Below are 26,195 nucleotides of genomic sequence, written 5' to 3'. Positions count from 1 at the left end.
TTAGTTTTGGTGTTCACAGTGTTTTTGATAAAGTTTAGATAAATGATAGGAAATTGTGTTAAGTTTGGTTAGGTATTTGTGTAAGTTTTGTGGCTTTATAATTTTGATTGAATGCATATGAGTAGTTCCATGTGAGTGTTGTTTGAGTTATGTTTAGGGCTAAGTTGTTTGTTAGGACTAGGTTCTTTTATTGAGAGTGTGTTTCTTGAGTGAGTGTCTTGAAAGGATCTATTTCCATGGGTAACTGAATGGACTGGAGAGTTCTTAAAGGGTTGGTACTTGACTCATGAGTGTCAAAATTAGAGAACAAATATTTCTATATTAAGAACCTTATGAATAAAGACTTTAAAAGTTATTGGTGAATTGTTTTCAATTATCTAAATTTTTAAATAACTTTGAAATGTGTAAAAGTGATTTTGAAAAAACTTTTACTAGGAAAAATAAAAGTTTTTAAGATTGCTTATATATGATTCAATTTTTTTTTAAGAGTTTAATATGATAAATTATTGTTGTTTTACTTTTAATAAAAGAAAATAATTTCCGAAAAAGTTATTATTTTTTTAAGGTTTAAACTATTCAGTTGCTCCTATTTTTGAGAGGTTTTCCCATTTTGATCCTCCTCTTATTAGAATTCTCAATTGAGTACCTATAAGTGCTAATTTCAATCAATTAAGCCCTTACCATTAAATTTAGTTAACGAGATTAACTTTAGGATGACCTGTTAATTTCTATAAACGTGACCTATTTAGAGTTCAAACGTGACATGAATTGAGTCCCATAAGTGCTAATTTCAATCAATTTCAACTCTAATTCATGTCATTCAACTCTAAATAGGTCACGTTTACGGAGATTAACACGTCATCCTTCCAGCTGTGCAAAAAAGTTAACCCTGTTAACTAAATTTAACGGTAAGGGCTTAATTGATTGAAATTAGCACTTACTCAATTGGGAATTCTAATAAGACGAGGATCAAAATGGGAAAACCTCTCGAAAATAGGGACAACTAAATGATTTAAACTTTTTTTTAAATTGGATATTTTTAAAATTGAGATTTTTGTTTTGTTATGATAGTTTATCTTCATGTTTATGATTATATTATTTTTATATGAGAGTATCTTATTATATTGGCGTTAAGATAAATATGTGGATAGTGCTAGAACTTATATTTGATTCTTCTTTTAAATTTTATCAAGTTAATAAAAGAATAATGATATAAGAAGTGAATTTTCGTTTTAATTGAATTTTAAGTAAAGTGGTGAAGATTTTACTTTTAAAAAAAAATTATTTAAAATAAGATTATGTGTGTAGGAAAGTGAAAAAAAAAAAACGATGTTACGTCTAAGTGCATACATATCTACTAATGCATTATAATAAAAATTACAAATAAAAAAGTAAACATTATAATATTTAGTAAAATAAAAGATACTAGTGAAATTTAAGAAAACTAATAAAATTTTAGCGATTACAAAATGCATAAAAAGATATTTATTATTAAAAGTTAAAATACTATATATATATATATTTTTTTTTTTTGACATATAAAAGTTATTTTTTTCCTTTTGAGTATTTAGTCAATTACGTATTCCAAATTTGAATTCAGGACAATGGGTTAAACTTGTCTCATTATCCAGTGATTGGTTGTATGATCCACATCATTACCCAGTTTTAGTTTTTGTACGAATATACATGAGTAGCCATAATAAGTTTACACTACTAAAATAATATCTATATTATAACTTAAAATAATAATATTTTAATTATATTCATTTTATCTTTAACTTGAAATTTTAATATATATTGTTATATTATTAAAGATAATTGTCAACAAATGAATGTAAATTTTAAAAGGAAATATCAAAAGCATAATTATATTTCAATATAAATTTCTCCTGAAAAAAGAAATTCACCCATTTTCGAGGATCTCGTTTGGAATTTAATTCAAAATAAATAGAAAAGCTGAGAATATAGAGTGCCATAAATTCACGTAACACACCCTAATAAAAAAATTTCTCAACATTGTCTTTGATGCAGGTTGGTTATGGTCTCTCTCTGTTGTTTTCTTTTTTCATTATTTTTGTTGAGTTTTTCTTTTTGCTCTTAACCTCTTCGATCATTATGTTGCTGCTGATGAACGTCTCTGTAATTTCCCACTGTCAGTGAATTAGGGTTTGTTTGAATAATCGAACCGAACTTGTGGCGAGTAGTGGCGACATTCGCATTGGTTCGCAGTTCTGATTGTTCATTGAAAGGTAAAACCCTCCGAATTCCTCTGCATTCCGTTTTGTTTGATGTGGCTGGCACTTTTATAAGCTTCTTAAATATAAGCTAGAATAAGCTTTCCGTTTTCCCATTGTTCACTGGTGAATTTTATACGCTGTATCTATATCATTTGTATCCGTTTCATCCTTGCATGTACAGATTCCGCTTATTTCTTCTATGATGTTATTCGTTTTCTTCATCTGCATTTGCGATGATTAGTGTGTCTATGTTGGTTGGGATGATTTGTCTTACAGAGATTGATATGTTCCCTACAAGTAGATTGATTCGGTTGCGTTTTTGAGATGATTGCTTTTACATTGTACTACTTGAATAACACATATTTTCTTTTCTTTTATTTTTTAACTCGTGGATAATAATTCTAGCTAAACATATCTTCTCGCCCTCTTTTTGTGATAATATAAATTTATGTTATTGCTTTATTTATTTTTCCACAACTCCAACTTGAATAATGATAAATGGCTGAATTTTAATTGATTATATTCTTTCTATTACCCCTCTCAGTTGATACTATGATGGGTACTACATCTTTGAATGGAGAGAATTCTTTGTAGGTAGTAGTCACATGTTCTCCTCGTATTGGAGGGGATTTTCACCTTGGTCTTCAAGTTAGGTCTAGCTTGTGTTTTTAGGGTTTTGTTTCTATAATTTGGAGACACCCTAAGCTTATAAATAGAGGTGTCTCCACCCTTGTATTTCCACTTTGAGATTAGTTATGTAATGCTGCTAAATTGTTGAGTCATTCTATTAGTTTTTAAAGTCAAGTCTAGAGTATTCTATGTGGTCTGTCCTAGCCATCTTCCTCTAAGAGTTGGTCCAACCTCTTTAAGAGCATCATCAAAACACCATGCCACCATCACCAATTCACCAAAACCATGAGCCCTTTCCCCATTTACCACCTTGCTTCATCATCAGCATAGCTTTTCTTTATGCTTTGGCTCAACCTAAAGGACTGTGTGATGGTTTCTGTGTCTCTATACTGATCTGAAGTATTATTTTGTAGGTCTCACACGCAGTGTACAGCTAAACAAATGGTAAATAGTATTCGTTTTAGTGACAGTGCTAAGGATGAAGATAATAAATATGGGAGAGTCACACAAAATGCTGAGAAGGGAAAAAAACAATTACATCCTACTGTATCAGATGCAGCTGCTCTCAGACGGTCTCCTAGAGGGAAATCATCAAGGAGTATAAATTCTGATCCTTCAAGTACTAATAATAAGTCCAGGCAATTTAAAAAGGGAGCAACACTGATACCGGTGGATAAAAAGAGATCTGAATTGGTTGGAAAAAAGAACATGCCAAGTCCTTTGAGAAGATCTGGAAGGACTGGGAGTTACTCTTCTACTAGTAATTCTGATTCTAAAAGCTCAGGTTCATTGAATTCAAACCCTAAGCCAAAAAAAGAGAAGAGTGTGAGACAGTTGACATTTGAAGCCAAAGAAGTAAAGGAAAATGAGGAACAAGATCTTGGAACACCGCAGGTTAAAGTAAGGCGAATGACTGCCCGTATGTACCGGTCTCTCTTTGAATTGCCAAAAGAAGGTAATACTAGATGCCTGGTGTCATTCTTATTTTAAAAATTTTGTTTTCTCTGAACCCTGTTAGTCTTGTTACATATATAAATGTCAGAAAAATCCATGCTAATACTATGGTTATTGTTATATACACCATCATGTAATAAAAGTAGTTAAAGGTGCTACTAATGCTAGGCCTTTCTTCAAGTCTCTTGTTGGATTTTTTGTTTACTTATCACAATTAAGACAAGTCAATGTTTGCTGAGTGAGGCTTGATAATGGTTATTAGGTTTTGTTTAACTATCTATCATTTTTAATTGCTTGCCTGAGAAGATTGCCTTACAGTGCCTGATAGGATTGACAAGTCAAATCAATGTGCCAACAATATTCGAGATAAAATTGTCCAGTGCTTTGAAGGTTGTCATTCTGATTGTGAAGTCTCCAAGAATGGTGCACTACCATCTAAAGATGGAAAGCTAAAAGAGATGAGAATTAGCTCTAGGTTGAGTGGCCCTGTGAAAGATCTGGTTGATAATACCGTAACTCTGGATTCATTGGCACCATCTAATGCTGCAACTTATGAGGCAGGTTTGACATCTGAAAGGATATTGTATGAAGATTGTATCAGGAACACTGTTAAAGATGATGGAGGTAAAAAATTGATACCTTCTGAGAGCAAGGAAATCACTGTGGGTGTGGATACAGATGTTGCTGCCACCTTGGCAAAGGCTGACAACTGCAACGTGATTTCTGATTCTGGTTTGGTATCTGAAAAGGTTCAGCCTGATCACCACAGAGAAGAAACATTTCCATCAAGCAATTCGAAGAATGGTGTGCAACTACCTCGAGATGGAAAATCAAAAGAGATGATAGTTGACCATGGGCTGAGTGATCCAATGAAAGACCTAGTTGAAAATATCGTGTCTCTAGGATTGTCAGCACCATCTAACGCTGCGACTTTTGGGACTGGTTTGGTGCCTGAAAGCATTCAGCCTAAAGTCTTAATCGGAAATAGTGTTGGGTATGATAGTAGTGGTGACAAATTGGTACCTTCTAAAAGAAAGGGAATTATGGTAGACATGGATTCAGATGTTTCTACCACATTGGCTAAGGGTAACAACTGCAACTTTGTTCCTAGTTGCAGTAGCCCTTCAGTTCTAGGCGGCAATATAATGGGGACTGATGGTTCACATTCCAAGCGGATAAGGTATTTGTTACTTGTCATACATCTCATTATTCTTGATTTTGCATGGCATCTCTATTATTATATTCTTTTCTAGGGTATTTTCAAATTCTTGAATCATAAGTTCTATATTATATTATTCATTTGATGAATGTTGCTTGATATTTTGTGGTAAGCATTGATAGAATTGCAACATGATAAAAAATAAATAAGATGGAATGGAGCCTGTTAGGTTTCTTGGGAACAAGAAACCAAAATTTCAGATTCAGTAAAGAAATAAGCACTCAAATCTTACTACACAACATAAGATAATACTTTAATTAAAGAAAACATAATACAGAAAACATTCATCAGCTTCCAAGGAAAGTAAATCCCTTCTACACAGAACAAGTCCTGTTCCAAAAACGAAAATACAACACACCCACCAGGAGGAACCATTTCCTCCTTAAAAGATCACCCTTACTAAACTTAATAACTACCTCTAACCACCCCTAAACTGCCCAACCACCGTTAACTGTCATGAAACTTCTGATTTTGAACATTTTTCCTAACATACACCTTAAAGGTCTTATCAGTACTCCCTAGACTCCGAATAACCTCGTCCTCAAGGCGAAAGTCTGGGAACTATCACGAATGATCCCTTCATCTTTCCATGTAGCACCTTCGGGTCCTCTCGAATTCCATTGAATAAGAAGCTGAGGTTCTGATATCCCATGGAGCTGCTGCATCCTGGAATTCAAGACTTTGAAAAGAGTTCTGCTAGAAGGTTCTGTGCAACTTAATGGGTACCTATGGCATGTTTAAGTTGAGAGACATGGAAGACAGCATTCGGGTCGTCGCTGGCAGTTGGAGGCGAAAAGCCACAGGAACCACAAATCGTTGCCCAAGTAAACTCGGAGAAAAAAAGGTCTCCAATGTTGAATTGCTAGCACCAAGGCATTAGTTCCTTCTCATAAATAAACTTGGAGAAAAAAGAATCACTTAAAGCCTTGCTAAAATAAGCAATAGGCCTATAATTTTGAGACAAAACAGCCCCAATACCCCTACCTGCTGCGGCATCACATTCCACATGAAATGTTTGAGAGGAATCTGGTAAAGCAAGTACTGGTGCTGTTGTTAAAGGTCTTATCAGAGCCAGTGAGAGAGATATGATACTCTGTTAAAACTCCCTTATTTTTGAAATACAGTGATATTAGAATTTCTATGACCTAGCTGTTTTACTAACTACTGACTTAGCAGATAGTCATTCAGTTGTACTTAGTTGAAATTGGAAATGTATATGAAATCCACATAAAATGCAATGTGTCTAATAAGCACCTTTTGTCCTTGTACATTATGGTGTTGTCATACATCATGGTCTTGGAAAGTGTTGGGTATTCTTACCAGTGACTACATATGGCTGATTTCTGCTTGGAAACAAGTCATATGCAGCTGTAAGGTGTCCCTGTGACCTCTATTCACCAAACCCTTTCTAATTCTATTTTTGATTGCAGAAATATGTAGATGGAATATTTTTGCAGGAATTGTAGCGTCTGTTCCTTGCATTATTTCTGACCAGTTCATGAGGATTTACCTACATTTTGACTTATTTGGTGTTTTCAGGCCTAAATAACTTGTTCTTTTCTTTGCAGGTTGGATAATAATCCTGTAGTCAGTGAGTCTTGTAACCCTTCTACTACCGAGGTTGGTCAGATTCTCTGTTCTTCATTGTTAGTATTAAGCATGTGATGTAATCTGCAACTGTACTTGTATTATGCAAATCAGTCAGACCAGGGTTGGATGGATAAAACTGATTCCTTTAGTAGGGGTGCAAGTGGCCTGGGCTGGTTCAAGTTCAATCTAATTTTCAATCGAACCCAATTAAATTTAGTAGAGTTTGGTTGGGTTTACTTTTCTTTATTTAGCTACCTAATTCAATCATAATTGGGTTGGATAATCCGGTTGAGTAATTTAAAAGAAAAATATAACCTATTAAGAAAAAATTGCCTAGTAAATATTTTCGATGTTCTTTAATATTTGTCAGGTAACAAAAATACTACAATACATACATAAATTAATTCTCACATGATAAAATATAAATTTCTATAACAAAATTATTGGACAAATAGTATTTTTATTAATATGTTTATGGAGTTCGGTTCATTAAATTTAAAATGTATGAACCTGTTACCCTACCCAAAAACATCAATGTAATTGGTTTAGGTTGGGTTGGACGGGTTTGTAGGTATAGGGCAACCCAGTTACATCTCTAATATCGAGTTTTAGAGTGAGAAAGACTTTTTGTATATTGTATTATTGATTAGTACTGTTGTAACATTACATGAGGTTTATATAGTATAGTTGTTGCAACCTCTGATATCAAATTTTAGTTAGAGATGACAGCTGTCAGACAGTAGCTGACAGATAACACCCTATTATACTACTGTACTTATGAACCAAAATGTTCATATAGAGTAGAATTATACTCCAATAGCCTACAAAGATATATCTGGTGTGTCGAAAGAAAATTGTATTGATACTGAATGGAATATGTACGTTCTAAAGAGTTTGTAATTCTCTATTAGAGAATCCTATATATAGATCAGAGAAGTAGTTATGTCAGTTACAACTAATAAAAGAACAGAAAGTCAGTTATATACCTTTAGGATGATCGAGAATTGAGTGATGTGGGACCTAAGCTTCCTTGGCCGTGTGCTATGCAGTTCTTAGCAACCTATGGCCTCCTTTGTAAAACACACCTTTCATTAATGAAACAAGATTGATTTGCATTTCTTCTTTGAGATAGAATCTATGTCTTAGTTCAGATTTGGGATTTTATCTTGTGGCATAAGTAAGTGGCAATCTTCTTGCACTTATCTTGTGACAAAAACAAGAGTAACATTTTATTGATCAGAATCCTATATGTAGATAGACAAGTTGGTGTAGTTAACTAATCATGTATATTTGCACAAACCTGCCCCACAAGTGCACTCACATACTCTCTCTCTCACACATACATAATGATTGTTTACGCTTATCTGTGGGTACATCTTTGATCTCTTGGTATTTTTTATCAGCTTGAAGACGGGGATTCTATTGCTGCAAGCATGCTGCAGGACTTTCAAATTGATAATGAAAAAGAAGTTGGTTTAATAACTAATTCTATGAAGAGTGTCACTCAACTGAAGGAGAGGTTGTCAAGTCATAATCCATACAGATGCAAGTCTGACTCCTTTAGGTTTGTTGAGTATTGGGTTCCTGTACAAATATCTAATCTGCAGCTTGAACAGTATTGTTCTATTTTACTGTCAAATGCTTCTATTCTGCGCTCCTCATCAAAGGTTGATAGCGTCGAGGCTGTCCATGATGTTCTTATATTAACTCGGAAGGTTAGGTTGTACTTTCTGAATAAATTGCATCATATTATAACATCGAAGAGAATATAAAGTTGTTTTTTGTTTAGAATCTAGATGTTTTATGCTGCAATATTTGGTTGCACCATCTGAAATAATGTTTTTATTATTATTAGGTGTTTAGTGCTAAACTGTTAACAAGTTCTTACTATTGAGCTAGATAATTACAATGAGTATGACATCAATATAAACAATTCAGTATTATTAATAAAAATTTATTATGTTTTATATTGAATTCATTTTAGCATCCTGTGCTGCATGATGTTAATTCTGATTAAATGTTGCTAATTCATGACTAAAATGAATTTGATATGCTAACGTGTACTTTTTTTCTATTTGATTTGGTGTTCCTTTACACTTTTTTACATCAACTCCAGAGCTGTCATATGCTTTTCTATTTTCTTAATAGTTTATTTTTCTTGTGGTATCTCTTGACAGTGCTGTAGTCATCCCTATCTTGTTGGTCCAGAATTGAAACCTTCTCTTAACAAGGGTCTCAAACCGACTGAGTATCTTGATTTTGATTTAAAAGCAAGTGGCAAGTTGCAACTTCTTGATTCAATGCTTGAGGAGTTGAGAAAAAAGGATTTAAGGGTGCTCATTCTTTTTCAGGTACACATTTTGCGGACTGTCTACCCATTAAGTCATTAAATTTACATCATCATTTATTAGTTTCTTTAGCTTCATAGTTATCAATCACAGTGAGGAGTGGCTGACCACAAAAATGCCGTAGTTGGGTGACTTTCATATATAAGATTTTATATTATAGATTTATAAATGCTAAAAACTATTCACAACTAAAGGCATATTCATATTAACTGGCATGAGAACATTGGAGTGAAGTGATAAATAAAAGACGGAATTAATAGATAAGAATGGAACACGTAAAATACGTGTGGGGAGAGTCAAAAGAAATTGAAAAACAGTATGAAGGCTTATGAGCAAAGAGCTGAGTGAACGGAGATCCTTATGTTGGAGAGCAGTGGTCTATCAGAAAATACTTGGGTTAGCTGGAAATAATACTGCTGAGCTAGGATAGATGTGAGAGATGAAAGCAGAGGTCATACTTGTTTTTTCTTGTAGAGAATTCAGGGTGCAATTCATGTGTTTTGAATAAAAAAAGTGAATCATGAAAACAATGCAAAAATGGACTCTATAGCTCAGAAATTTGGGGTGTGGGCAGGGAGATGGGTTTTGGCTGTGATGTCATGGTTAAAGTCCTGTAGCTTCCCTAGGTTGATGTGTTCTACCATTTTGTTGTGCTATGTTCTCAAGAGACAAGACTTTATGCCGCCCAAGAGCCTAAGAATTTGAAGGGACTAATTTTAAATTCTATTAGTTTGTATAACAACACTACCCTTCAAGGTGAGATCCCTAAATTGTTCTATAGAAGTCCTTTGGTGAATACATTAGCTAACTAGAGGCCTGAAGGGACCTACATTGTATCTAGGGGTGTCAAAATGAACCAATCTGGCTCACGTGGGTTTGCTCACAACGGGTTGAGTTGAATATGAGTAAGCTCAACCTGAGTAAGCTCAACCTGACTCACTCTTTGATGAATCAAACTTTGCAACCCAGCTCGACCCAAAATAATAACCTATTCTATAAAACATTATTATAAGATAGGAGTTGAAAATTAAAGTGTCAACCTATATAATTGACAAATAAATAAATTAAACATCCAAATTATTCAAATATTATTGAACAATATTCTAGTATTTGAAAAAATCAAGTTGTTAACCTACATAATTAGAAGTAGTAAATAGTTATGACAAATCACTTATGAAAAAATGGTAAAAAAATAATAAAAGATTGATATTGGTGGGTTATGGATCAACTCACCTTCAACATGACTCACGACTTGAACCCGTTTAATTCATGGGTTAAGTGAGGTAGGCTTTAATCCACTTTTAAAAAAGCTGAATTTTTTCGAATCTAATCCGACTCAAATCTGTGATGAGTCGTGTTGGCTCACATATTTGAACTCCTTTTGAAATCTCTAATTGCATCCATTAATGGGTTCTTTAATATTTCTTTGATAATGTGAATTTGTTTCTCTATGTTTTGTCCTTTGAAGTCTATCTGGATTGTGAGCAATGTTGGGGGCAAACCTTTTACTAAATAGTCTTGTTGGGAGATCCTTTATTTTGAGTTCATTGAGAACAATAATCATCTGCAACAATTCACATGCCCCTTGAGTGATGACTCAATTTTGCTTCTACGCTTGATCTTACCATAGCATTTTGCTTTTTACTCTTACTTTACTTCAACCATGCAAGAAAGTAAAAATTTATTTTATTGATAAAATCATGGCAATTACATTCTCATTGCCGCATTGCATTACCTCAGTTTGATGAAGTGCCTGATAATCCTATTATGTTCTACCGGAGTATGGGCATGATTGACTTGTTATCACATTACAATTACATAGGGATGTCGACCTTAGTTTTAAGGCCGTCTGGTATGATTTTCTTTTTGAGTTTCCTTTATACACACCTTGAGTAAGGGTTTGAAATTCAGTTTCTGCACATGAATGAGATTTTCTATCCTATATTTTTCTTCTTCAAGATACCAAACCTTCGTTGAGAAATTTAGTACCAGGTAAAAGTGTCTTCTTTCCTGGACAGTAGCCTTTTCCTAAGTTTGACTTCAAGTACTGAAGAGACGAAAAAGAAAACGCTCCTATATAATATGGACTAAACAACCCACTTACTGATCTCTTTATGGAGATCAAATGCTTATTTCCTTTGGGAAATAGAGAAGCCTTGCACAAAGCAGGCAACTTATATTCTGAGGAAATAATTTAACTTCCTAAGGATAATAGAATCAATCCATACATTTACTGATTAGAACTGAGAAGTAGAATCAATCATTTTGCGGAAATAATAGAAAGAGAACTGAATCTATAATTATATATATTGCCAATATACCATGATTTTATCAAATATCCCAACACAAACTATCAATCTCTATTTAAAGCTTATATGGGCTATTTATACATGCACACACATATATTTTGGTATGTTATTAATTCTCAATTAGCCAATTTTTCATCTGTTTTCTTTAGTTATTAAAATTTTTTGGGATTGTATGTGTGAGAGGGCTATCAGAAAGGTTTGTTCACAAGATTTTATTCATAGATACATCTTACTAAGACTTGGAGGTCACATTTTTCTGTTTAGGTCTGTTTTGCCTGTTTCCTTTAATTTTCTCGCATGCATGTGTGTCTGTTGTTAAATGAGACCATGTTGTCCCACTTTTTCTTATACTTTATTTCTTCACTTTGGGGAAGATAGTTCATTGAATCATGTTAGTTTATTACTGAATTTGCAGTCTATTGGAGGTTCTGGAAGAGTTATAGGAAATTATTTGGAAGACCTACTTCGACAAAGATTTGGTCCAGATTCGTATGAACGAATTGATAAAAATATTCTACCTTCCAAGAGACAAGCTGCTATGAAGGAATTTAATGACAAGAACAACAAACGATTTGTGTTTTTGTTAGAAACATGTGCTTGCCTTCCAAGCATTAAATTGTCGTCTGTTGATTCTGTTATTATATTTGATAGTGATTGGAACCCAATGAATGATATAAGGTCCCTTCAGAAAATAACACTTGATTCACAGTTTGAATTCATAAAAATATTCCGGTTATATTCAACTTTCACTGTTGAAGAAAAAGCCTTAATCCTTGCTAAGCAATGTAAGTCAATAATTGACTCCAATTTACAAAACATAAACTGGAGTACCAGTCATATGCTGTTGATGTGGGGTGCTTCTTGTCTATTTAATGAACTCAAAGCTTTTCATGATGGTGAAACTTCTGCATCAAATGTGAAATCCTTGTTTGGGCGACCATTTCTAAAAGAAGCAATGCATGAATTCTCATCTCTGCTATCTCAGGATGGAGAACATATTGATTCAAGCAACAGTTCAATCTTATTGAAAGTGCAGCAAAATGGGGGAACATACCACGGAAATTTTTCTTTGCATGGGGAGCTAAAACTTGGGTCACTGGATGAAGAGCCATCCCAATTTTTTTGGACAAAACTTTTGGATGGAAAACAGTTTCAGTGGAAGTATTTAAATAATTCATCTCAGCGGAGCAGGAAGAAAGTTCATCATTTTGAGAGTTCAGTCAATGGGCCTGATAATGTAAGTGAAGGAGCAGCAAAGAAGCGCAGGAAAGTTAATATTGTTGATCAGCCTTCAAAATTTGAAGATGAAAAGTTACCCGCTGGTAGCAAGGCAGGTTAGTGGTGTCATTTGTTACTTTGACCTTTCATTGTTCAATGAAGTTGCCAATTAGTAACAACTATTGTAAGCCTTTTTTTTATATATATTATAACTTCTGAAACCAATAAATAATTTTGCAGGAACACCTGGAGATTTAGTGGGTAATGCTTCTCAATTCTTGCATAGTCTGACTACTTGTTCTGGTAATCCATTCCATGTCAATTATTTATGGCCCTAACTCAATCTGGTTGCTTGACCAAATGTCAGATAGATCTCAAGGAGACAATTTTGAATCTGAGCGAAAAAGCGGACTGCATGATGAGCAGAGTAGCTTACATATTTTGCTGAAGCCAGAGATCACAAAGCTTTGTGATTTACTTCTTCTTCCGGTATGAAATATGTTTTCCCTTTGTTAAGTTTTACCTCGTTTCCTTCTTTGGTCCTTGATCCTTTCCTCTTTTTATGGTTGCATTCTAATTACCAGATTGTTTTTGTTGATTAAGTGTGATTGTGTATAAATATTGTCAGTTCAGCAACATTATTTGATGTAAAGGGCTGATAGGAACTTGCATATTATTGAGTTGTGTGGGATGCTCGATAGATTACGTAAGTGCTTGGTTCTTCTCCCTTAATAGCTTGCTATTGGGGTGGGTTCTCCATGTGCTTATGTACTTATCAGTTGGTATCAAAGCCGATTGTCCATGTCTCAAAAAGGGTTCTAACCAGCAAGGGATTTGAGTGAAGGGTTTTTTCAGTGAAAGTTGTTGAGACATTGGCTCTTAAGCCTAGTGCTATGATAGTTAGTTCTGTATTATTTGAGGGGTGGAGGGAAATTAGAGTGTTGTGGGATGCTCAATTGAGCAAGTGTTTGATTCTCCACCTTTTATAGTTAGCTTTTGATGATAGCTTTCCCAAGCGCTTAGGTGCTTATCAAAGGCTTTTAGAATTTTGTTGATTTGATAGTGTTCCTGTTGAGATTCTGATATTTGGATGCATTACTGCGTCTGCCTTAATACTGGTGATGGTATGGTATGAAGCTTGTAATTTTAGGCTTATAATGAAGTAGGAATGAAATGCTTCTGATCTGAAAAGATACTTGATAACTTGAATAATTTTTAATTGGAATTTCTGATTGTCTGTTTTGAAGTACTCTTTGTCAGGTAAAAACCCAACAATGATGTATCAAATTGAAAAGTAGGCTTTTAGTTTGAAGTGGTAGGACTAATGAGATTGCTTAAATCCTTTTAGAAGTGGAAGGAAGATAATGAATTTAGAATGGTAACTAAGGTAATGATGTGAATAAAATTTGGATCTAACCATAGGTGGAGACTTATTTTAGTTATTCTTGTCCTATTAGGTTCATGTTTTTAATGATTATAAGTTTATAACCTATGACGCTTGGTCATGACTGTTCAATGCCATGTCTTCGCTTGAAATGTGTTTGATACCAACACGCTTATTACACATGTACATCAATGTCAGACATTTTACATTTTGCTAATGTAGAATTTAAAAAAACATTTTTTTTGCGGCTTTGGCACTTTTTTAAGAAAAACTTGTGTAAGTTTCTATTTGTCCTTTAAACAAACAAACAATCTATTTATCATTTACATTTTGTGTTTCACTATCTCTAATTAAATTTGTCTTTGGATGAATCTAACTTACTGTCTCAATGATGGTGATCATCAAAGAGATGAAATGTCTTAAATGACTTAGATCCTCTTTACACTTTTTGGATTTTAGATGGATGAACTAGATCTTTTTGTATAAGGAAATAGTGTGTTCAAATTGTTATAATTTAACTAAATTTTTTATAGATTCTTTTGAATATAATCTTGATTTTCAATTTATATAATTCATAATAATGTTCAATGTGTGTGTCTATATATATATATATATATATATATATATATCCATGTAGTCGTATCCTGTATTTTGGAAATTGTAGGTGTTATAGTGTTGTGGGCCCGTGTTTTAAAGTCTATAATTATTGTTAAGAAGTGAACTATAAGTCTAACTCAACTTCACAAACCCAGCTTGTAAGGTGAGGTTTGCACCCATTTATATATTTTAAATTGATCTTATCTTTAGTCGATGTGAGACTGCCAACACATCTCCCTCAAGCTGAGGTCTATACATCTCAAGTGTGAGACTAGACAATAATGGGTAGTCCACCCGATAGCGTGTGGAACAATATGCTCAACAAACAACAAATATCGCTAGGATAGACTTTAACCATATTCTGATACCATGTTAAGAAGTGGACTGTAAGCCTAACTCAATCCCACAAAACCGGCTTGTAAGGTAAGGTTTGCATCTACTTATATACTCTAAATGGGCCTTATCTTTAGTCTACGTGGGAACAATTATGAAGTACTAGAAGGAAGTAAAGGAGGAAAAGGTTATTGTTTAGTTTTGTTGGAGAGTGCTTTTGTGTCATTGTTGGATTAATTGTTATGTTATGACTTGAGAATTAACCTGTAAAATAATTCTAGAGGGCTTGATTGATCCCTTTCATAATCTTCTATTTATAAGAATAAATTGATACAAGAGTACATGATAATTAGGGTAATTCTAGACAAAATATAATCATGATAATTAGAGTAACCTTAAACACAATATAATCATGATAATTAGAGTAACCCTAGGCATAATATAATCATGATAAATAGGATATAAATATCCTAACACTCCTTAAGCTGGAGCATAAAAATTGTATGTACCAAACTTGGAACAAATAAACTCAATCTGAGGTCCCCTTAATGACTTGGACCCAATAAACTCAATGCATATTTCTTTAGTCAACAACTTTTCACGAACAAAATGACAATCAATTTCTATATGTTTAGTCCTCTCGTGAAACACTGGATTTGATGCAATGTGGAGAGCAGCTTGATTGTCGCAATACATCTTCATAGTATNGATGTCACAAAATTTAAGCTCTTGAAGGAATTGTTTCACCCATATAAGTTCACATGTTAGTGACGCCATTGCCCTATACTCAGCTTCTGCTGTTGATCGAGCTACTACATTNTGTTTCTTACTTTTCCATGAAATAATGTTTCCTCCCAGAAAAACACAATATCCTGTAGTAGACCGTCTATCAATAGGCGAACCTGCCCAATCTGCATCACAATATCCAGAGACCTGAATGCTTCCTTTATCTTCATATAATAATCCTTGCCCGGGAGCCTTTTTAACATACCTTAGAATGCGAATGAGAGCATTCCAATGGTCAACACATCGAGCCTGCATGAACTGACTAACCACTCCAATTGCAAAGGATAGATGTGGCCTTGTAATAGTGAGATAAATCAGTTTTCCAACCGGCCTCCTATACCTCTCTGAATCGGAGAATAATTCACCTTCTTCTATCTTTAATTTCTAGTTTGGGTCCATGAGACTGTCTACCGGTCTGCAATCAATCATGCTTATTTCTTGTAATATATCAAGAGCATACTTCCTTTGGGAGATTACAACTCCATGTTTTGATTGTGCTACTTCAATGCCTAAGAAGTATTTGAGACTTCCAAGATCCTTGGTTTGAAAATGTCTATACAAGGACTCTTTCAGTTGAGATATTCCAACAACATCATTTCTTGTGATGACAATATCATCAACATATACTATTAAGTCGAGAATAGTCTAAGAAGACACATTTGAGAGCACGAGCGGAGAGTTTGTCTAGACCAGGAGACATGTCATGAACAAAACATACACAACCAAACACTTGGGGAGATGTATAAAAGAGAGGATCATTAGGAAATAGAATGGAGAAAGGACTTTATTATCAAGAGAGGAGGAGGGCATCCTATTAATAAGCTAACATGCAGTTAAGATGGCATCTCCCAGTGATGGACAAGAATGTGGGCACCAAGCAAAAGGGTACGAGCAATTTCAACCAAGTGTCTATTTTTTCGTTTTGCTATACCATTTTGCTGTGGTGTACAAGGACAAGTAGATTGATGTAAGATACCATGAGAACTCAAGATGACAGAAAAGGAGGATGAGAAATACTCTTTTGTATCATCACTTTCTAATATTTTGATTACTTGACCAAATTGATTCTTGATTTCATTCAAAACAGATGTAAAGATAGTTAACAATTCAGAACGATTTTTCATAAGATAAACCCAAGTACATCTTGAAAATTCATCAATAAAGATAACAAAATATCTAAAACCAAAGGAGGAGATATGACTAGGTCTCCATATATCAGAATGGATGATGGAAAAACAAGAATTACATTTTGATTGAGACCTTTAAGGAAAGGAAGATCTAGCATGTTTTCCTAATTGACATGACTCACATTCTAAGGTTTGGAGGCCACTAAGTTCAGGACACATCTTTTTTAATTTGGACAAATAAGGATGACCAAGTTGATCATGTAGCACTTTAGGATTAGGAGTAGCAACACAGGACAACCTTGGACGAGATCCATAATGGTATAATCTGCCAGCTTCATATCCTTCTCCAATCCGTCTCTCCGAACCACGCTCCTGTATAACAAAAGATTTATGATCAAAGGTTATTGAACAATTTAACATTTTGGTCAACTGGCTTAGGAAAATTGAATTAAAAGGACAATTAGAGACAAAAAGGACAGAGTTGAGATTGAGGGAGGGAGACAAGGAAACATGACCGACTCCTTTGGAAGAAGTTTTAGATCCATTTACAAGGGTTATGAAATGAGGTTTTTCTCGAAAAGAAATAGATGAGAACAAAGAGGTATTACCAGACATGTGATCAGAAGCACCTGAGTCAATTACTCATGATTTTGACCTTTCATGGATTAAGAAATGCAGGCTGTTGATGTACTGGGAGCTTGAGATGGTTCTGCCAAGTTGTTGGACTTTAACCTTAAATACTCTTGATATTCATCCTTAGTAAACTTAGAAGTGGAAATTTCAATCTTCGAAATATTGGCGGTCTTGGAAGGGAAACCATGTAAGGAATAACAATTCTCTTGAGTGTGACCTGTCCTTTTTAAGTATGTGCATATTGAGGACGTCCCTGACCTCCTCGTCCTCCTCCTCTAGTGCCACGTCCTCCTCTTCCTCGTGTGGCAACCATGACAGATGGTTCCACTAGTTCATGGGCCTCTTGGGTTTGAGGTACTCGGACACGCAGAAGGCGAGTGGTCAATGTTTCCGTGGAGGGGACCTCATGACTAGTTAGAAGTTGATCTCTGAGATGATCAAAATCGGGATGTAGGGCCGAAGGATAAACACCATGTAATATTTGTCTAGTTTCTTTTTTATATCCTCTAATGGGTCCACTTCCAAAAACATCCTGAGTTCTACGACCGCAGATTGGGCTTCAGCAATGAAGGACACCATATCATGGTCTGCCATTTTAAGAGATGCGAGCTTGTTCGCAGTGTCATAGAGACTTTGAATATCGTTAGCATAAATGCTTTGAGCTTTCTTCCAAGAGGAGTGACAAGTTTTGAAAGCCCTAAGAGATATAAGAAGTTTGGGTTCCACTGATTGCCATAATAGGGCACACAACTGGAAATCTACGTGTTCCCACTGATCAGCTTTTTCAGTAGACACATGGCTTCCATCTCGCTCAAGGTGGTCATAAAGCCCTTGGCCAAGGAACCACATTTCAACGGCAACAAACCATGATAGATAATTTTTTCCATTTAGCTTTTCGGAGGTAATTGATGGACTTCCGGAGAAGGAAAAAGTACTATCAGACGCCATCTCTGAAGATGACAAATCGTACTAGTGAGAAACAAGAAAATCCTAAGGGTTTAGACGGACAAAACTGTGACGATGGCTGGCGGCAGACAGTGGCGGTGGTGAACGACGGCGACCGGCGACGGACGGTGGCTGGTGGCGGGAGGCAGCGAGCGGTGGACTATGGCGCCAGATAGATGCTACGAGACAGAAACCAGAGCGGGATCTACCCGCTCTGATACCAACTTGAGAATTAAACTGTAAAATAATTCTAAAGGGCTTGATTGATCCCTTTCATAATCTTCTATTTAGAAGAATAAATTGATACAAGAGTACATGATAATTAGGGTAACCCTAAACACAATATAATAATGATAATTAGAGTAACCCTAGACACAATATAATCATGATAATTAGAGTAACCTAGACACAATATAATCATGATAATTAGAGTAACCTAGACACAATATAATCATGATAATTAGAGTAACCCTAGGCACAATATAATCATGATAAATAGGATATAAATATCCTAACATTATGTAACCATTTGAGTAATGATTGCGTTGAGATATGATATGGATAATGACTTTAAATATCATTTAATGAAACTAACTTACTATCAGCAATGTGATAGCAGAACCTTGCTTGTTATAGTTGAAAATAAGACTGATTTATTATTCTCAATCATAAAAAATACATTTTGATATCCTCTATTTGTAATAATCTAATTCTTCTAAAAAGGGAAATAGGAAAACTAGGAAAATAAAATAAACTAAAAGATTATATATTTATTTCCTCTAATTAGGAAGATTCTAAAGATATTATTTCAAATTACAACACTCTCTCTCAAGCTTGGAATAAACAAACTCAATTGTAGAGAACGTCAATAAACCAAATTGGACAACAATGGACAAAAGCGAACTAGCACCATGAAACTTCAACTTGGATAGCAATGGACGAGAGAGAGATTTCCATCAAAAAAAGATGATGACTTGCAGTAGCAAACAACAACAAATTGCAAGAACAAATGAAGGGCCTTCAGTGGTGAATAGCAACAAACTGCAGGAACTGGATTGCCATCAATAGTGGCGAACAACAACAAAACTTCAAGAACATTATTTCCATGAGTAACATATGGTAAGCCTTCAAAGGCTAACAGCCACAAACATGTAGGGACTTAACTACCCTAAACAACAACAAACCTTCAGGGACTTAACTGCCTTAAACAACAACAAGCCTTTAGGAAACAACTGTCTTGTAGAGGCTAACAACAACAGACCTGCAAGGACTACACTATCTTGCAACGACTGGAACTAAAAGGCTAGCAGCCACAAACCTGAAGGGACTAACTACCCTAAACAACAACAAACCTTCAGGGACTTAACTGTCCTGAACAGCAACAAGCCTTTAGGAAACATCTGTCCTACAGAGGCTAACAGCAACAGACTTGCAGGGACTACACTACCCTACGACAGCCGAAACTTTCTCCTCCTCACGATTGAACAACAAAATGTGTAGGTGGAAGAACTGGTGAGAACCGATTCGTACGAGGGACAACTCTGAATCCCATAACATCGAAAGAGTCAATTCAGCTGTCGGTCTCAAAGAACAACTCCACATTTTAGGTGAGTTGTTATAACAAAGCATTGATGGTGAAGAAAGCCTTTCACGTTAGTGATGGTAGAAACTGAAAACACCAAATACCGAAGACACTTTGGAGACTCCTAAATGGTGATACTTACACTGTATCACAAAAGTACGGGCTAAACTCTAGTCCAAGAAGAAAGTTCTCTGCAGGGGCTGAAAAATATTTCTCCTCACGGTAAACAACGGAAACAACGGCTAGTGCACTTCAAGAGACACTCTTAATCTTGACCAAAGAAAATGCGACAGCTTATTGAGGCAGCAACGACAACTTGCAGAGGTTACAACAACTGACTGCAGCAACAATGGCATTAAAGCACCCGCCAACAAGGCTGATGAATTATTGACTAGAACATCACAACTACGGAAATAGACTCCCCTTCATGCCACAGGCCAACGGGGACATCACACATGCAAGAGAGAATCACGAAATTGTAACTAGATGGTGGAGCCCTTTAAGAACACATGTTAAAGAAGAGATTTTTAGGGGGCTGCCGGCAGACAACAAAGATAATGGAAGCGGATCAGACAGACTCTGATACCAAGTTGAAAATAAGACTGATTTCTTATTCTCAATCATAAAAAATACATTCTGATACCCTCTATTTGTAATAATCTAATTCTTTTAAAAAGGGAAATAGAGAAACTAGAAAAATAAAATAAAATAAAAGATTATATATTTATTTTCTCTAATTAGAAAGATTATAAAGATATTATTTCAAATTACAACAGTATCATTATTGATTTGGTAGAACTTGCATTTATGTCAATCTAACCTACTCTGAATCGATAATATTCTGATGGCCTCGTTTTCTAATGCAGGATAAAGTCAAGAGTGTGATCGATAAATTTCTGGAATATGTTATGAATAACCATGATGTCAACAGGGAACCATTTTCAATATTACAGGCTTTTCAATTATCTCTGGTAAGAATATTTTATAGTATTTACTTCTATTCGATTTAATTTCACTCCTTTAGTTTCTTTATCCATTGCTTTCTGGCATAGCTTTTGTTTTCTTGAAGAAAATTGTTTTTATTTGCTTATTTCTTCACTTTTTTTACAGTCCGAAGCACATGTTTAGTTAGTTAACAATTTTAACTTCCTTTCCTTTTCTGCAGTAACTTTTTTGTGGAACTTGCAAACTTATGTATGAACACTGTATTGCAAATATTCTCAATAATCTGGGTTTTGGGCTAGAATTATAGTTCAAGGCCTGATCATGAACCATCTTAAAAGCTTAAACTGTTAGACGAAGACAAATGAGTAGTTTTATATTTTTGGAAGAATGAGAAACAAAAATTTTCTGAATTTAGATGTGTGTATCTTCCGCTCATCAGAGTGGTCTATTTATATTCGAGAGTATTACAACAATAGTTAATGCTAAATCAATTTGCTGGAGAGCAATTACTTCTTGGCATGCAGTCAATCTAGCTACACCTAGTATCTAGGACCCTAGAAAAGATAAACATTGAAGTAACTTGCATTTTCTATGTTTTGCATTCTTAGCTTGTCTACAATTTCAAAATATGAAATAATCTTTTGGCAAGAGTATTTTGAAGGGATGGCATTGCATTGCAGCCGCTTTGGACATTGTGGACATTGTGGAATCGCCATGCCATGGTGCAAATCACACCGTAGGCTGAACCTAAAGAAGATGAATTCTAGGGTCTATGCAGCATGACCTAACCCAAGACAAATGCAACCTTGATTTCCATAAATTTAAAAATGTTCTGGGCCCGTACCCAATTAAAAAACCTAAACTACCATATGCAACCCAAAATGAAACTTTTTAGTTCCGCAACCATAGCCACTGCGGTCAGCCACCTGTGCTGCCGCCTCTGCCTAATACTTGTGCTGCACCACAAGTAGCGCACACTATTATATCTTGGCTACCAATCGAGTCCCAAACCTTTCTCAAATCTTCTATCAGCCTTAGGATCATGCTCTATATTTTCTTTTGCAAAGAAAAGTAGGATAGGTGCAAAGTTGAATACGAATTTCTTCAATTTTCTTTTTGGGAACTATTAAGGAAATTTGCTTTATTCTTTTTCACTTGCATACTCACAGACCGGTTACCATCTTAACAACATAAATGCAACATAATATTATACTACTTGGTCTGCATTTATGCCATATCATTTGGTATATTTTTATGAGTACAATAGTCATGATAATTCGTAGACAGGAGTTCTGTTTCAAGCCTCTTATAACTGCGTGTATTCATGTAATTGCATTAACTGATAATTTTTTTTTTTTTATCGTGCAAAATTCAGTGTTGGACTGCAGCTTCTTTGCTAAAGCACAAACTCGACCCCATTGCCTCTCTGATAAAATATTTGAACTTTGGGTGCAAGAAAGAAGAGGTGGACTACATTTATTCTATGCTGCGTTGTTTGAAGAAAATATTTTCATATCGCACAGGAAGTTACAATGATACGGACTCTCCAAACGCATCCAAACCATCTGATGGGGTATGTACCAGAGTTGAACAGGAGGTTGAATTGTTCAAGAAAGATATTTGTAAAAGTATTAAAGAAATTAAGAAGAAGTGCCAAAAGAAGCTGAAGAAGCTATGCCTTTTGCAAGAGGAAGAGAAGCAAAGGTTGAAGGCACATACTGAGGAGGAAGAGGCTAAATTTGAGGAAGGGTATAAACTCCAGTCAGCTGTAATACGATCCTGCTCTCCCAATGATGTTATCAGAATGGAAAAGCTTAGGGTTTTGAATCTTGAATATGAAAAAGGAATTGAAGAGCTGAAATGTCAGCATGAAACACAACTCAAGGATCTTGAGGCCAAGCAATCAGCTGACAAACAGAAGTTTCTAGAAAAGGAGGCTGCTTGGGTAGAAGATGTGGAATCTTGGGCACAAAATGAACTTTCTAAAATAGTTGCTTCAAAGGAACTTGGGACTGGGGTTGAGTCCTTCCAGACTTATGGTCAAGTACAACATGACAATGTTCTTAAGAATCACTTTGCAGAGGGAAAGGGTAAAGATGATAAGGTTAAAGCCATCACAGAGACTGTCACCGAGAATTCACCTTTATCTGATGAAAGAATTGCTAACAGGGCTGCAGTAAGTTTGTCGTGTAGAAAGGAACATTTGGGACAGCATGGGATTATCAATGCTAAAGATTCAACAGAAAATGATGGTGCGGTGAATCCTCCTTCATCCATGGAACATGAATCTGATGGAGGTGCTGTAAATGAAGTTTCACACAGAGAATTAAGATTGAGTAATGGTCCTGATAACAATACTCATTCGAGTCCGTGGCATGAAAACTCTGGAGACTCATCTAGCATACTTAATGGACATATTCCAGTTGATGAGCAAGAAACTAGAAATGAACTGGACACTGTTTGTACATTAGTTAGAGATGTACCTCCGGAAACAAGTGGGATGGTCAATTTTACCGAGTGTGTACAGGATGCATCTCCTTTGAATCCCCCGTCATCTATGACTCAAATGTCTGATGAAGGTCGACTAGAGGTCCCATGTTTAGATAGGGTTTTATCACCAAGGACTTGTCAAGCTGCTTGTTCAGGTGATGAAGGTCCAAATAATATATCCATTTCAAATCCACTTTTGGAGCAACAAATTGCTGATGGTGTTCCTTTGAGTATTCCAGCAGCTGCTGATTGTGTTGATGATATAGAGGATTTAACAGGTGCTGTGTTGGTGGCTAAAAGGACCACATCAGAAGAGCAGGAAGGAGCACCTAAAACCATGGCAGACTTGTCCCAAGAGTCTCCAGTATCCAGAACATTTAATGTCATGGATCTTCGAGAAAAAGTTGTGCAGTTATCTATGGGCTCCACTCCTGACCATGAAAAGTTTAAGGAATTGCTGCATTCTTCCGAACAATCAGAACTGGTACCTAGTACAGTTGATGCTGTACCAGCCGATCAGGTGCAACAATCACTATCTGCGGAGCTTCCGTCTTCCCACCTGAATTCAACTTATTTTCGTTTAGCAACTGAAGTTGAACATCAGCCAACTGTGGTTCCAAATCAAGATGTGCAATCGGACTCAAACTTGGAACATTCACATGGGCACCCTGCCTCATATTCAGACCCTAATACAGTTGCACCTAGTGAAGTAAGAATACAATCTACAAACACAATAAATTCTTCAATTCCTCTGGAGATCAATTATCAACATATGAGCTATTATGATCCGCTCAAAATTGAATTGGATAGAATACGAAAAGTAGCAGATCAAACAATGATAATCTATGAAAAAAAGGTTAGTTTCTGGTTTGCTTATATTTTGATTTCTGCAATGACTTTTTGGTCATCTTTTTTTGTGACTATATACTATTATTCCTTCTGGAGCAGAATATGGATTTGAAATCTGAGTTTAAAAAGGAACTAGAAGAACTCCGCCGGAAGTACGATATTAAAATTCAAGGGATTGAAACTGAATTCAAAGAAAGAAAGACGGCTCTGGATACAAGTCTTAATGTAGTTCGTATGAATAAGTTTTTGGCTGATGCTTTTAGGGCTAAATGCTCACATCTTAAACCATCGCTTACATCAGGAACGCTGCAAGGTATTTTGCTTTTTTTTTTTGGAGATCTAAATTTAAATGTTGCTTTTATTGCCCTAACTTGATATGTTATGTAAATCTAATCTCACTTCGGTTCCATTCCTACTATGTTTCTAATAGTAATAGTGGTTATCCTCAAGCAGACAAAAAACATGAGTAATTCTGGCTCCACCAGCCTTTTTCCTTTTTATTATAGGCAAATGAATTATAGATATGTATTTTTTTAAAGCCCTGAAACTAATTAATGTTGTATAATGATTGCATCATTATTTTTTTTTGGGGGTCTGGAAATATATACTTGTCCGCTTGTCCGGGTAATATGTGCATTGTTTATCTATTCTGCTCAGGAGCAGACATTCATATAACTAAATGTGGATGCTTTGCAGCACTGGGCATTCAGATTTGATTTGAGTCTTTCCTAATCTTTATTTTATGGTCAGATTCAAGTTTTGCGTCACAACAGTTGCTTACGCCCTCACAACAACCGAATGCTAATTGGCCATCTCTTGTTGCCGGTTCTTCTTTTGGTCCTTCTGTGACCAATCGGCAAGGTCCCTCCACAAGTGCTAGCTCTCAGCTCACATTACATCCTATACGGGCTGGTTACAGTGCATCACGATTTCCCACCAATGTTTCTGCTGCAAGATCACCAATTATCAACACCATCTCTTTGCCTGTCGAAAATCTTCAACCTGGTGGTGAGATTCGCGCCCCTGCGCCGCATCTCCAGCCTTTTAGACCGTGACATAACTCTTTTTTTCTTCTCCCAGTGGTGGGGAGATTCTTACATGATATATGGTAGGGCAAATATTTACGTACTGATACAGATGGAAATAGTTTTTTTTTCATCCCTTTGTTCTAATTATAGTTATGTAAAAATGTGTATATATGTAATTAATTGTCTGCCTAATTTTCTCTAGCATACAATGAGTCATGAATGGCTGAAGATTAAGATGAAACACAGGGAATTGGTCAGCTGTATAGTTCTTGAAACAATTAGCAAAACTTTAATACGCAACTTCGGGTTTGAAAGGGAGACATTTTTAAAGTCTCTACGGTAAAAAAGTTTCCTTTTAAAGAGGAAAACCATGACTTAAATTTTTTTTCTCTCTTTCCTTTTCGGCATTTTCGCTCTATTGAACTGGAAAGTATTACTGATACGGTATACAATCCTTGGCAAATAACCTTTAAAATATTTCACGTGGGTCGGAGAGGAAAGAGTTCCCGAATTTTAAAATTAGAACAATACACCGAGTTGTGAATATCGCATAATTTAGTTATTTAAATTATAAAAAGTCCACTTTTAAAATTACTATCTTACATATATATTTTAATTTCTAATACTGCTCGATAGCGATTATTTTAATCTTAAAAAGAGAATTGAAATAATTGGATTTTAATAAGTTTGAAAAATAATTTGCTTTCTTTTTCTTAGTTCTCTTCTTCATGTTCGTTAAAGAAGAGAATGGTGCACATGTTTAAATAATCTTTTTAATAGATTTTTAAGAAGTTACGAGTTAAAATTAATTTATATGCAAATTGCAAATCAGATTTTGAGATAAACTAAATGTATTTACAAAAATTCGACCGACATTTTGTCTTTTGATAGAGAAATTATGATGGATACCTGCAAAGATTCTTTATCACTCAAATAAGTACAATAAAATTAGAATATAAATATTTCTTTTTTTATTTAGTTTTTCTTGTTA

The 26,195-nt window shown here is 35.1% G+C and overlaps 1 protein-coding gene across 2 annotated transcripts; it reads left to right on the top strand.

The window, feature by feature from the left end:
* The first annotated feature begins 1,921 nt into the window (after positions 1–1,921).
* LOC106759245 (helicase protein MOM1) lies at positions 1,922–25,518 on the top strand. Of its 2 annotated transcripts, XM_014642324.2 has the most exons (14): positions 1,922–2,031; positions 2,158–2,249; positions 3,281–3,822; positions 4,140–5,001; positions 6,609–6,660; positions 8,034–8,345; positions 8,808–8,981; positions 11,703–12,621; positions 12,746–12,766; positions 12,873–12,994; positions 20,759–20,863; positions 22,213–24,183; positions 24,276–24,489; positions 24,927–25,518. In XM_014642324.2, exons 3-14 carry the CDS (start codon positions 3,309–3,311, stop codon positions 25,229–25,231), a joined length of 5,571 nt encoding a protein of 1,856 aa, XP_014497810.1. In that variant the 5' UTR covers positions 1,922–2,031; positions 2,158–2,249; positions 3,281–3,308; the 3' UTR covers positions 25,232–25,518. The 2 variants fall into 2 exon arrangements, with proteins under 2 accessions (XP_014497810.1, XP_022635425.1); XM_022779704.1 differs by lacking the exon at positions 1,922–2,031 and having other exon boundaries at positions 2,039–2,249.
* The last annotated feature ends 677 nt before the right edge of the window (positions 25,519–26,195 follow it).

This window comes from Vigna radiata, chromosome 4, assembly GCF_000741045.1.
Source record: "Vigna radiata var. radiata cultivar VC1973A chromosome 4, Vradiata_ver6, whole genome shotgun sequence".
NCBI classification, from domain to species: domain Eukaryota; kingdom Viridiplantae; phylum Streptophyta; class Magnoliopsida; order Fabales; family Fabaceae; genus Vigna; species Vigna radiata.
This window is presented reverse-complemented; position numbering and strand designations above follow the sequence as displayed.

What these genes read in the sequence shown, in the direction of transcription:
- LOC106759245 (XM_014642324.2), top strand. Translation starts at nt 3,309, where the DNA reads ATGGTAAATAGTATTCGTTTTAGTGACAGTGCTAAGGATGAAGATAAT. An exon ending in CTTTGAATTGCCAAAAGAAG is followed by an intron (nt 3,823 to 4,139) that starts GTAATACTAGAT and finishes ATTGCCTTACAG; the next exon opens with TGCCTGATAGGATTGACAAG. An exon ending in TACATCAGGAACGCTGCAAG is followed by an intron (nt 24,490 to 24,926) that starts GTATTTTGCTTT and finishes TTTTATGGTCAG; the next exon opens with ATTCAAGTTTTGCGTCACAA.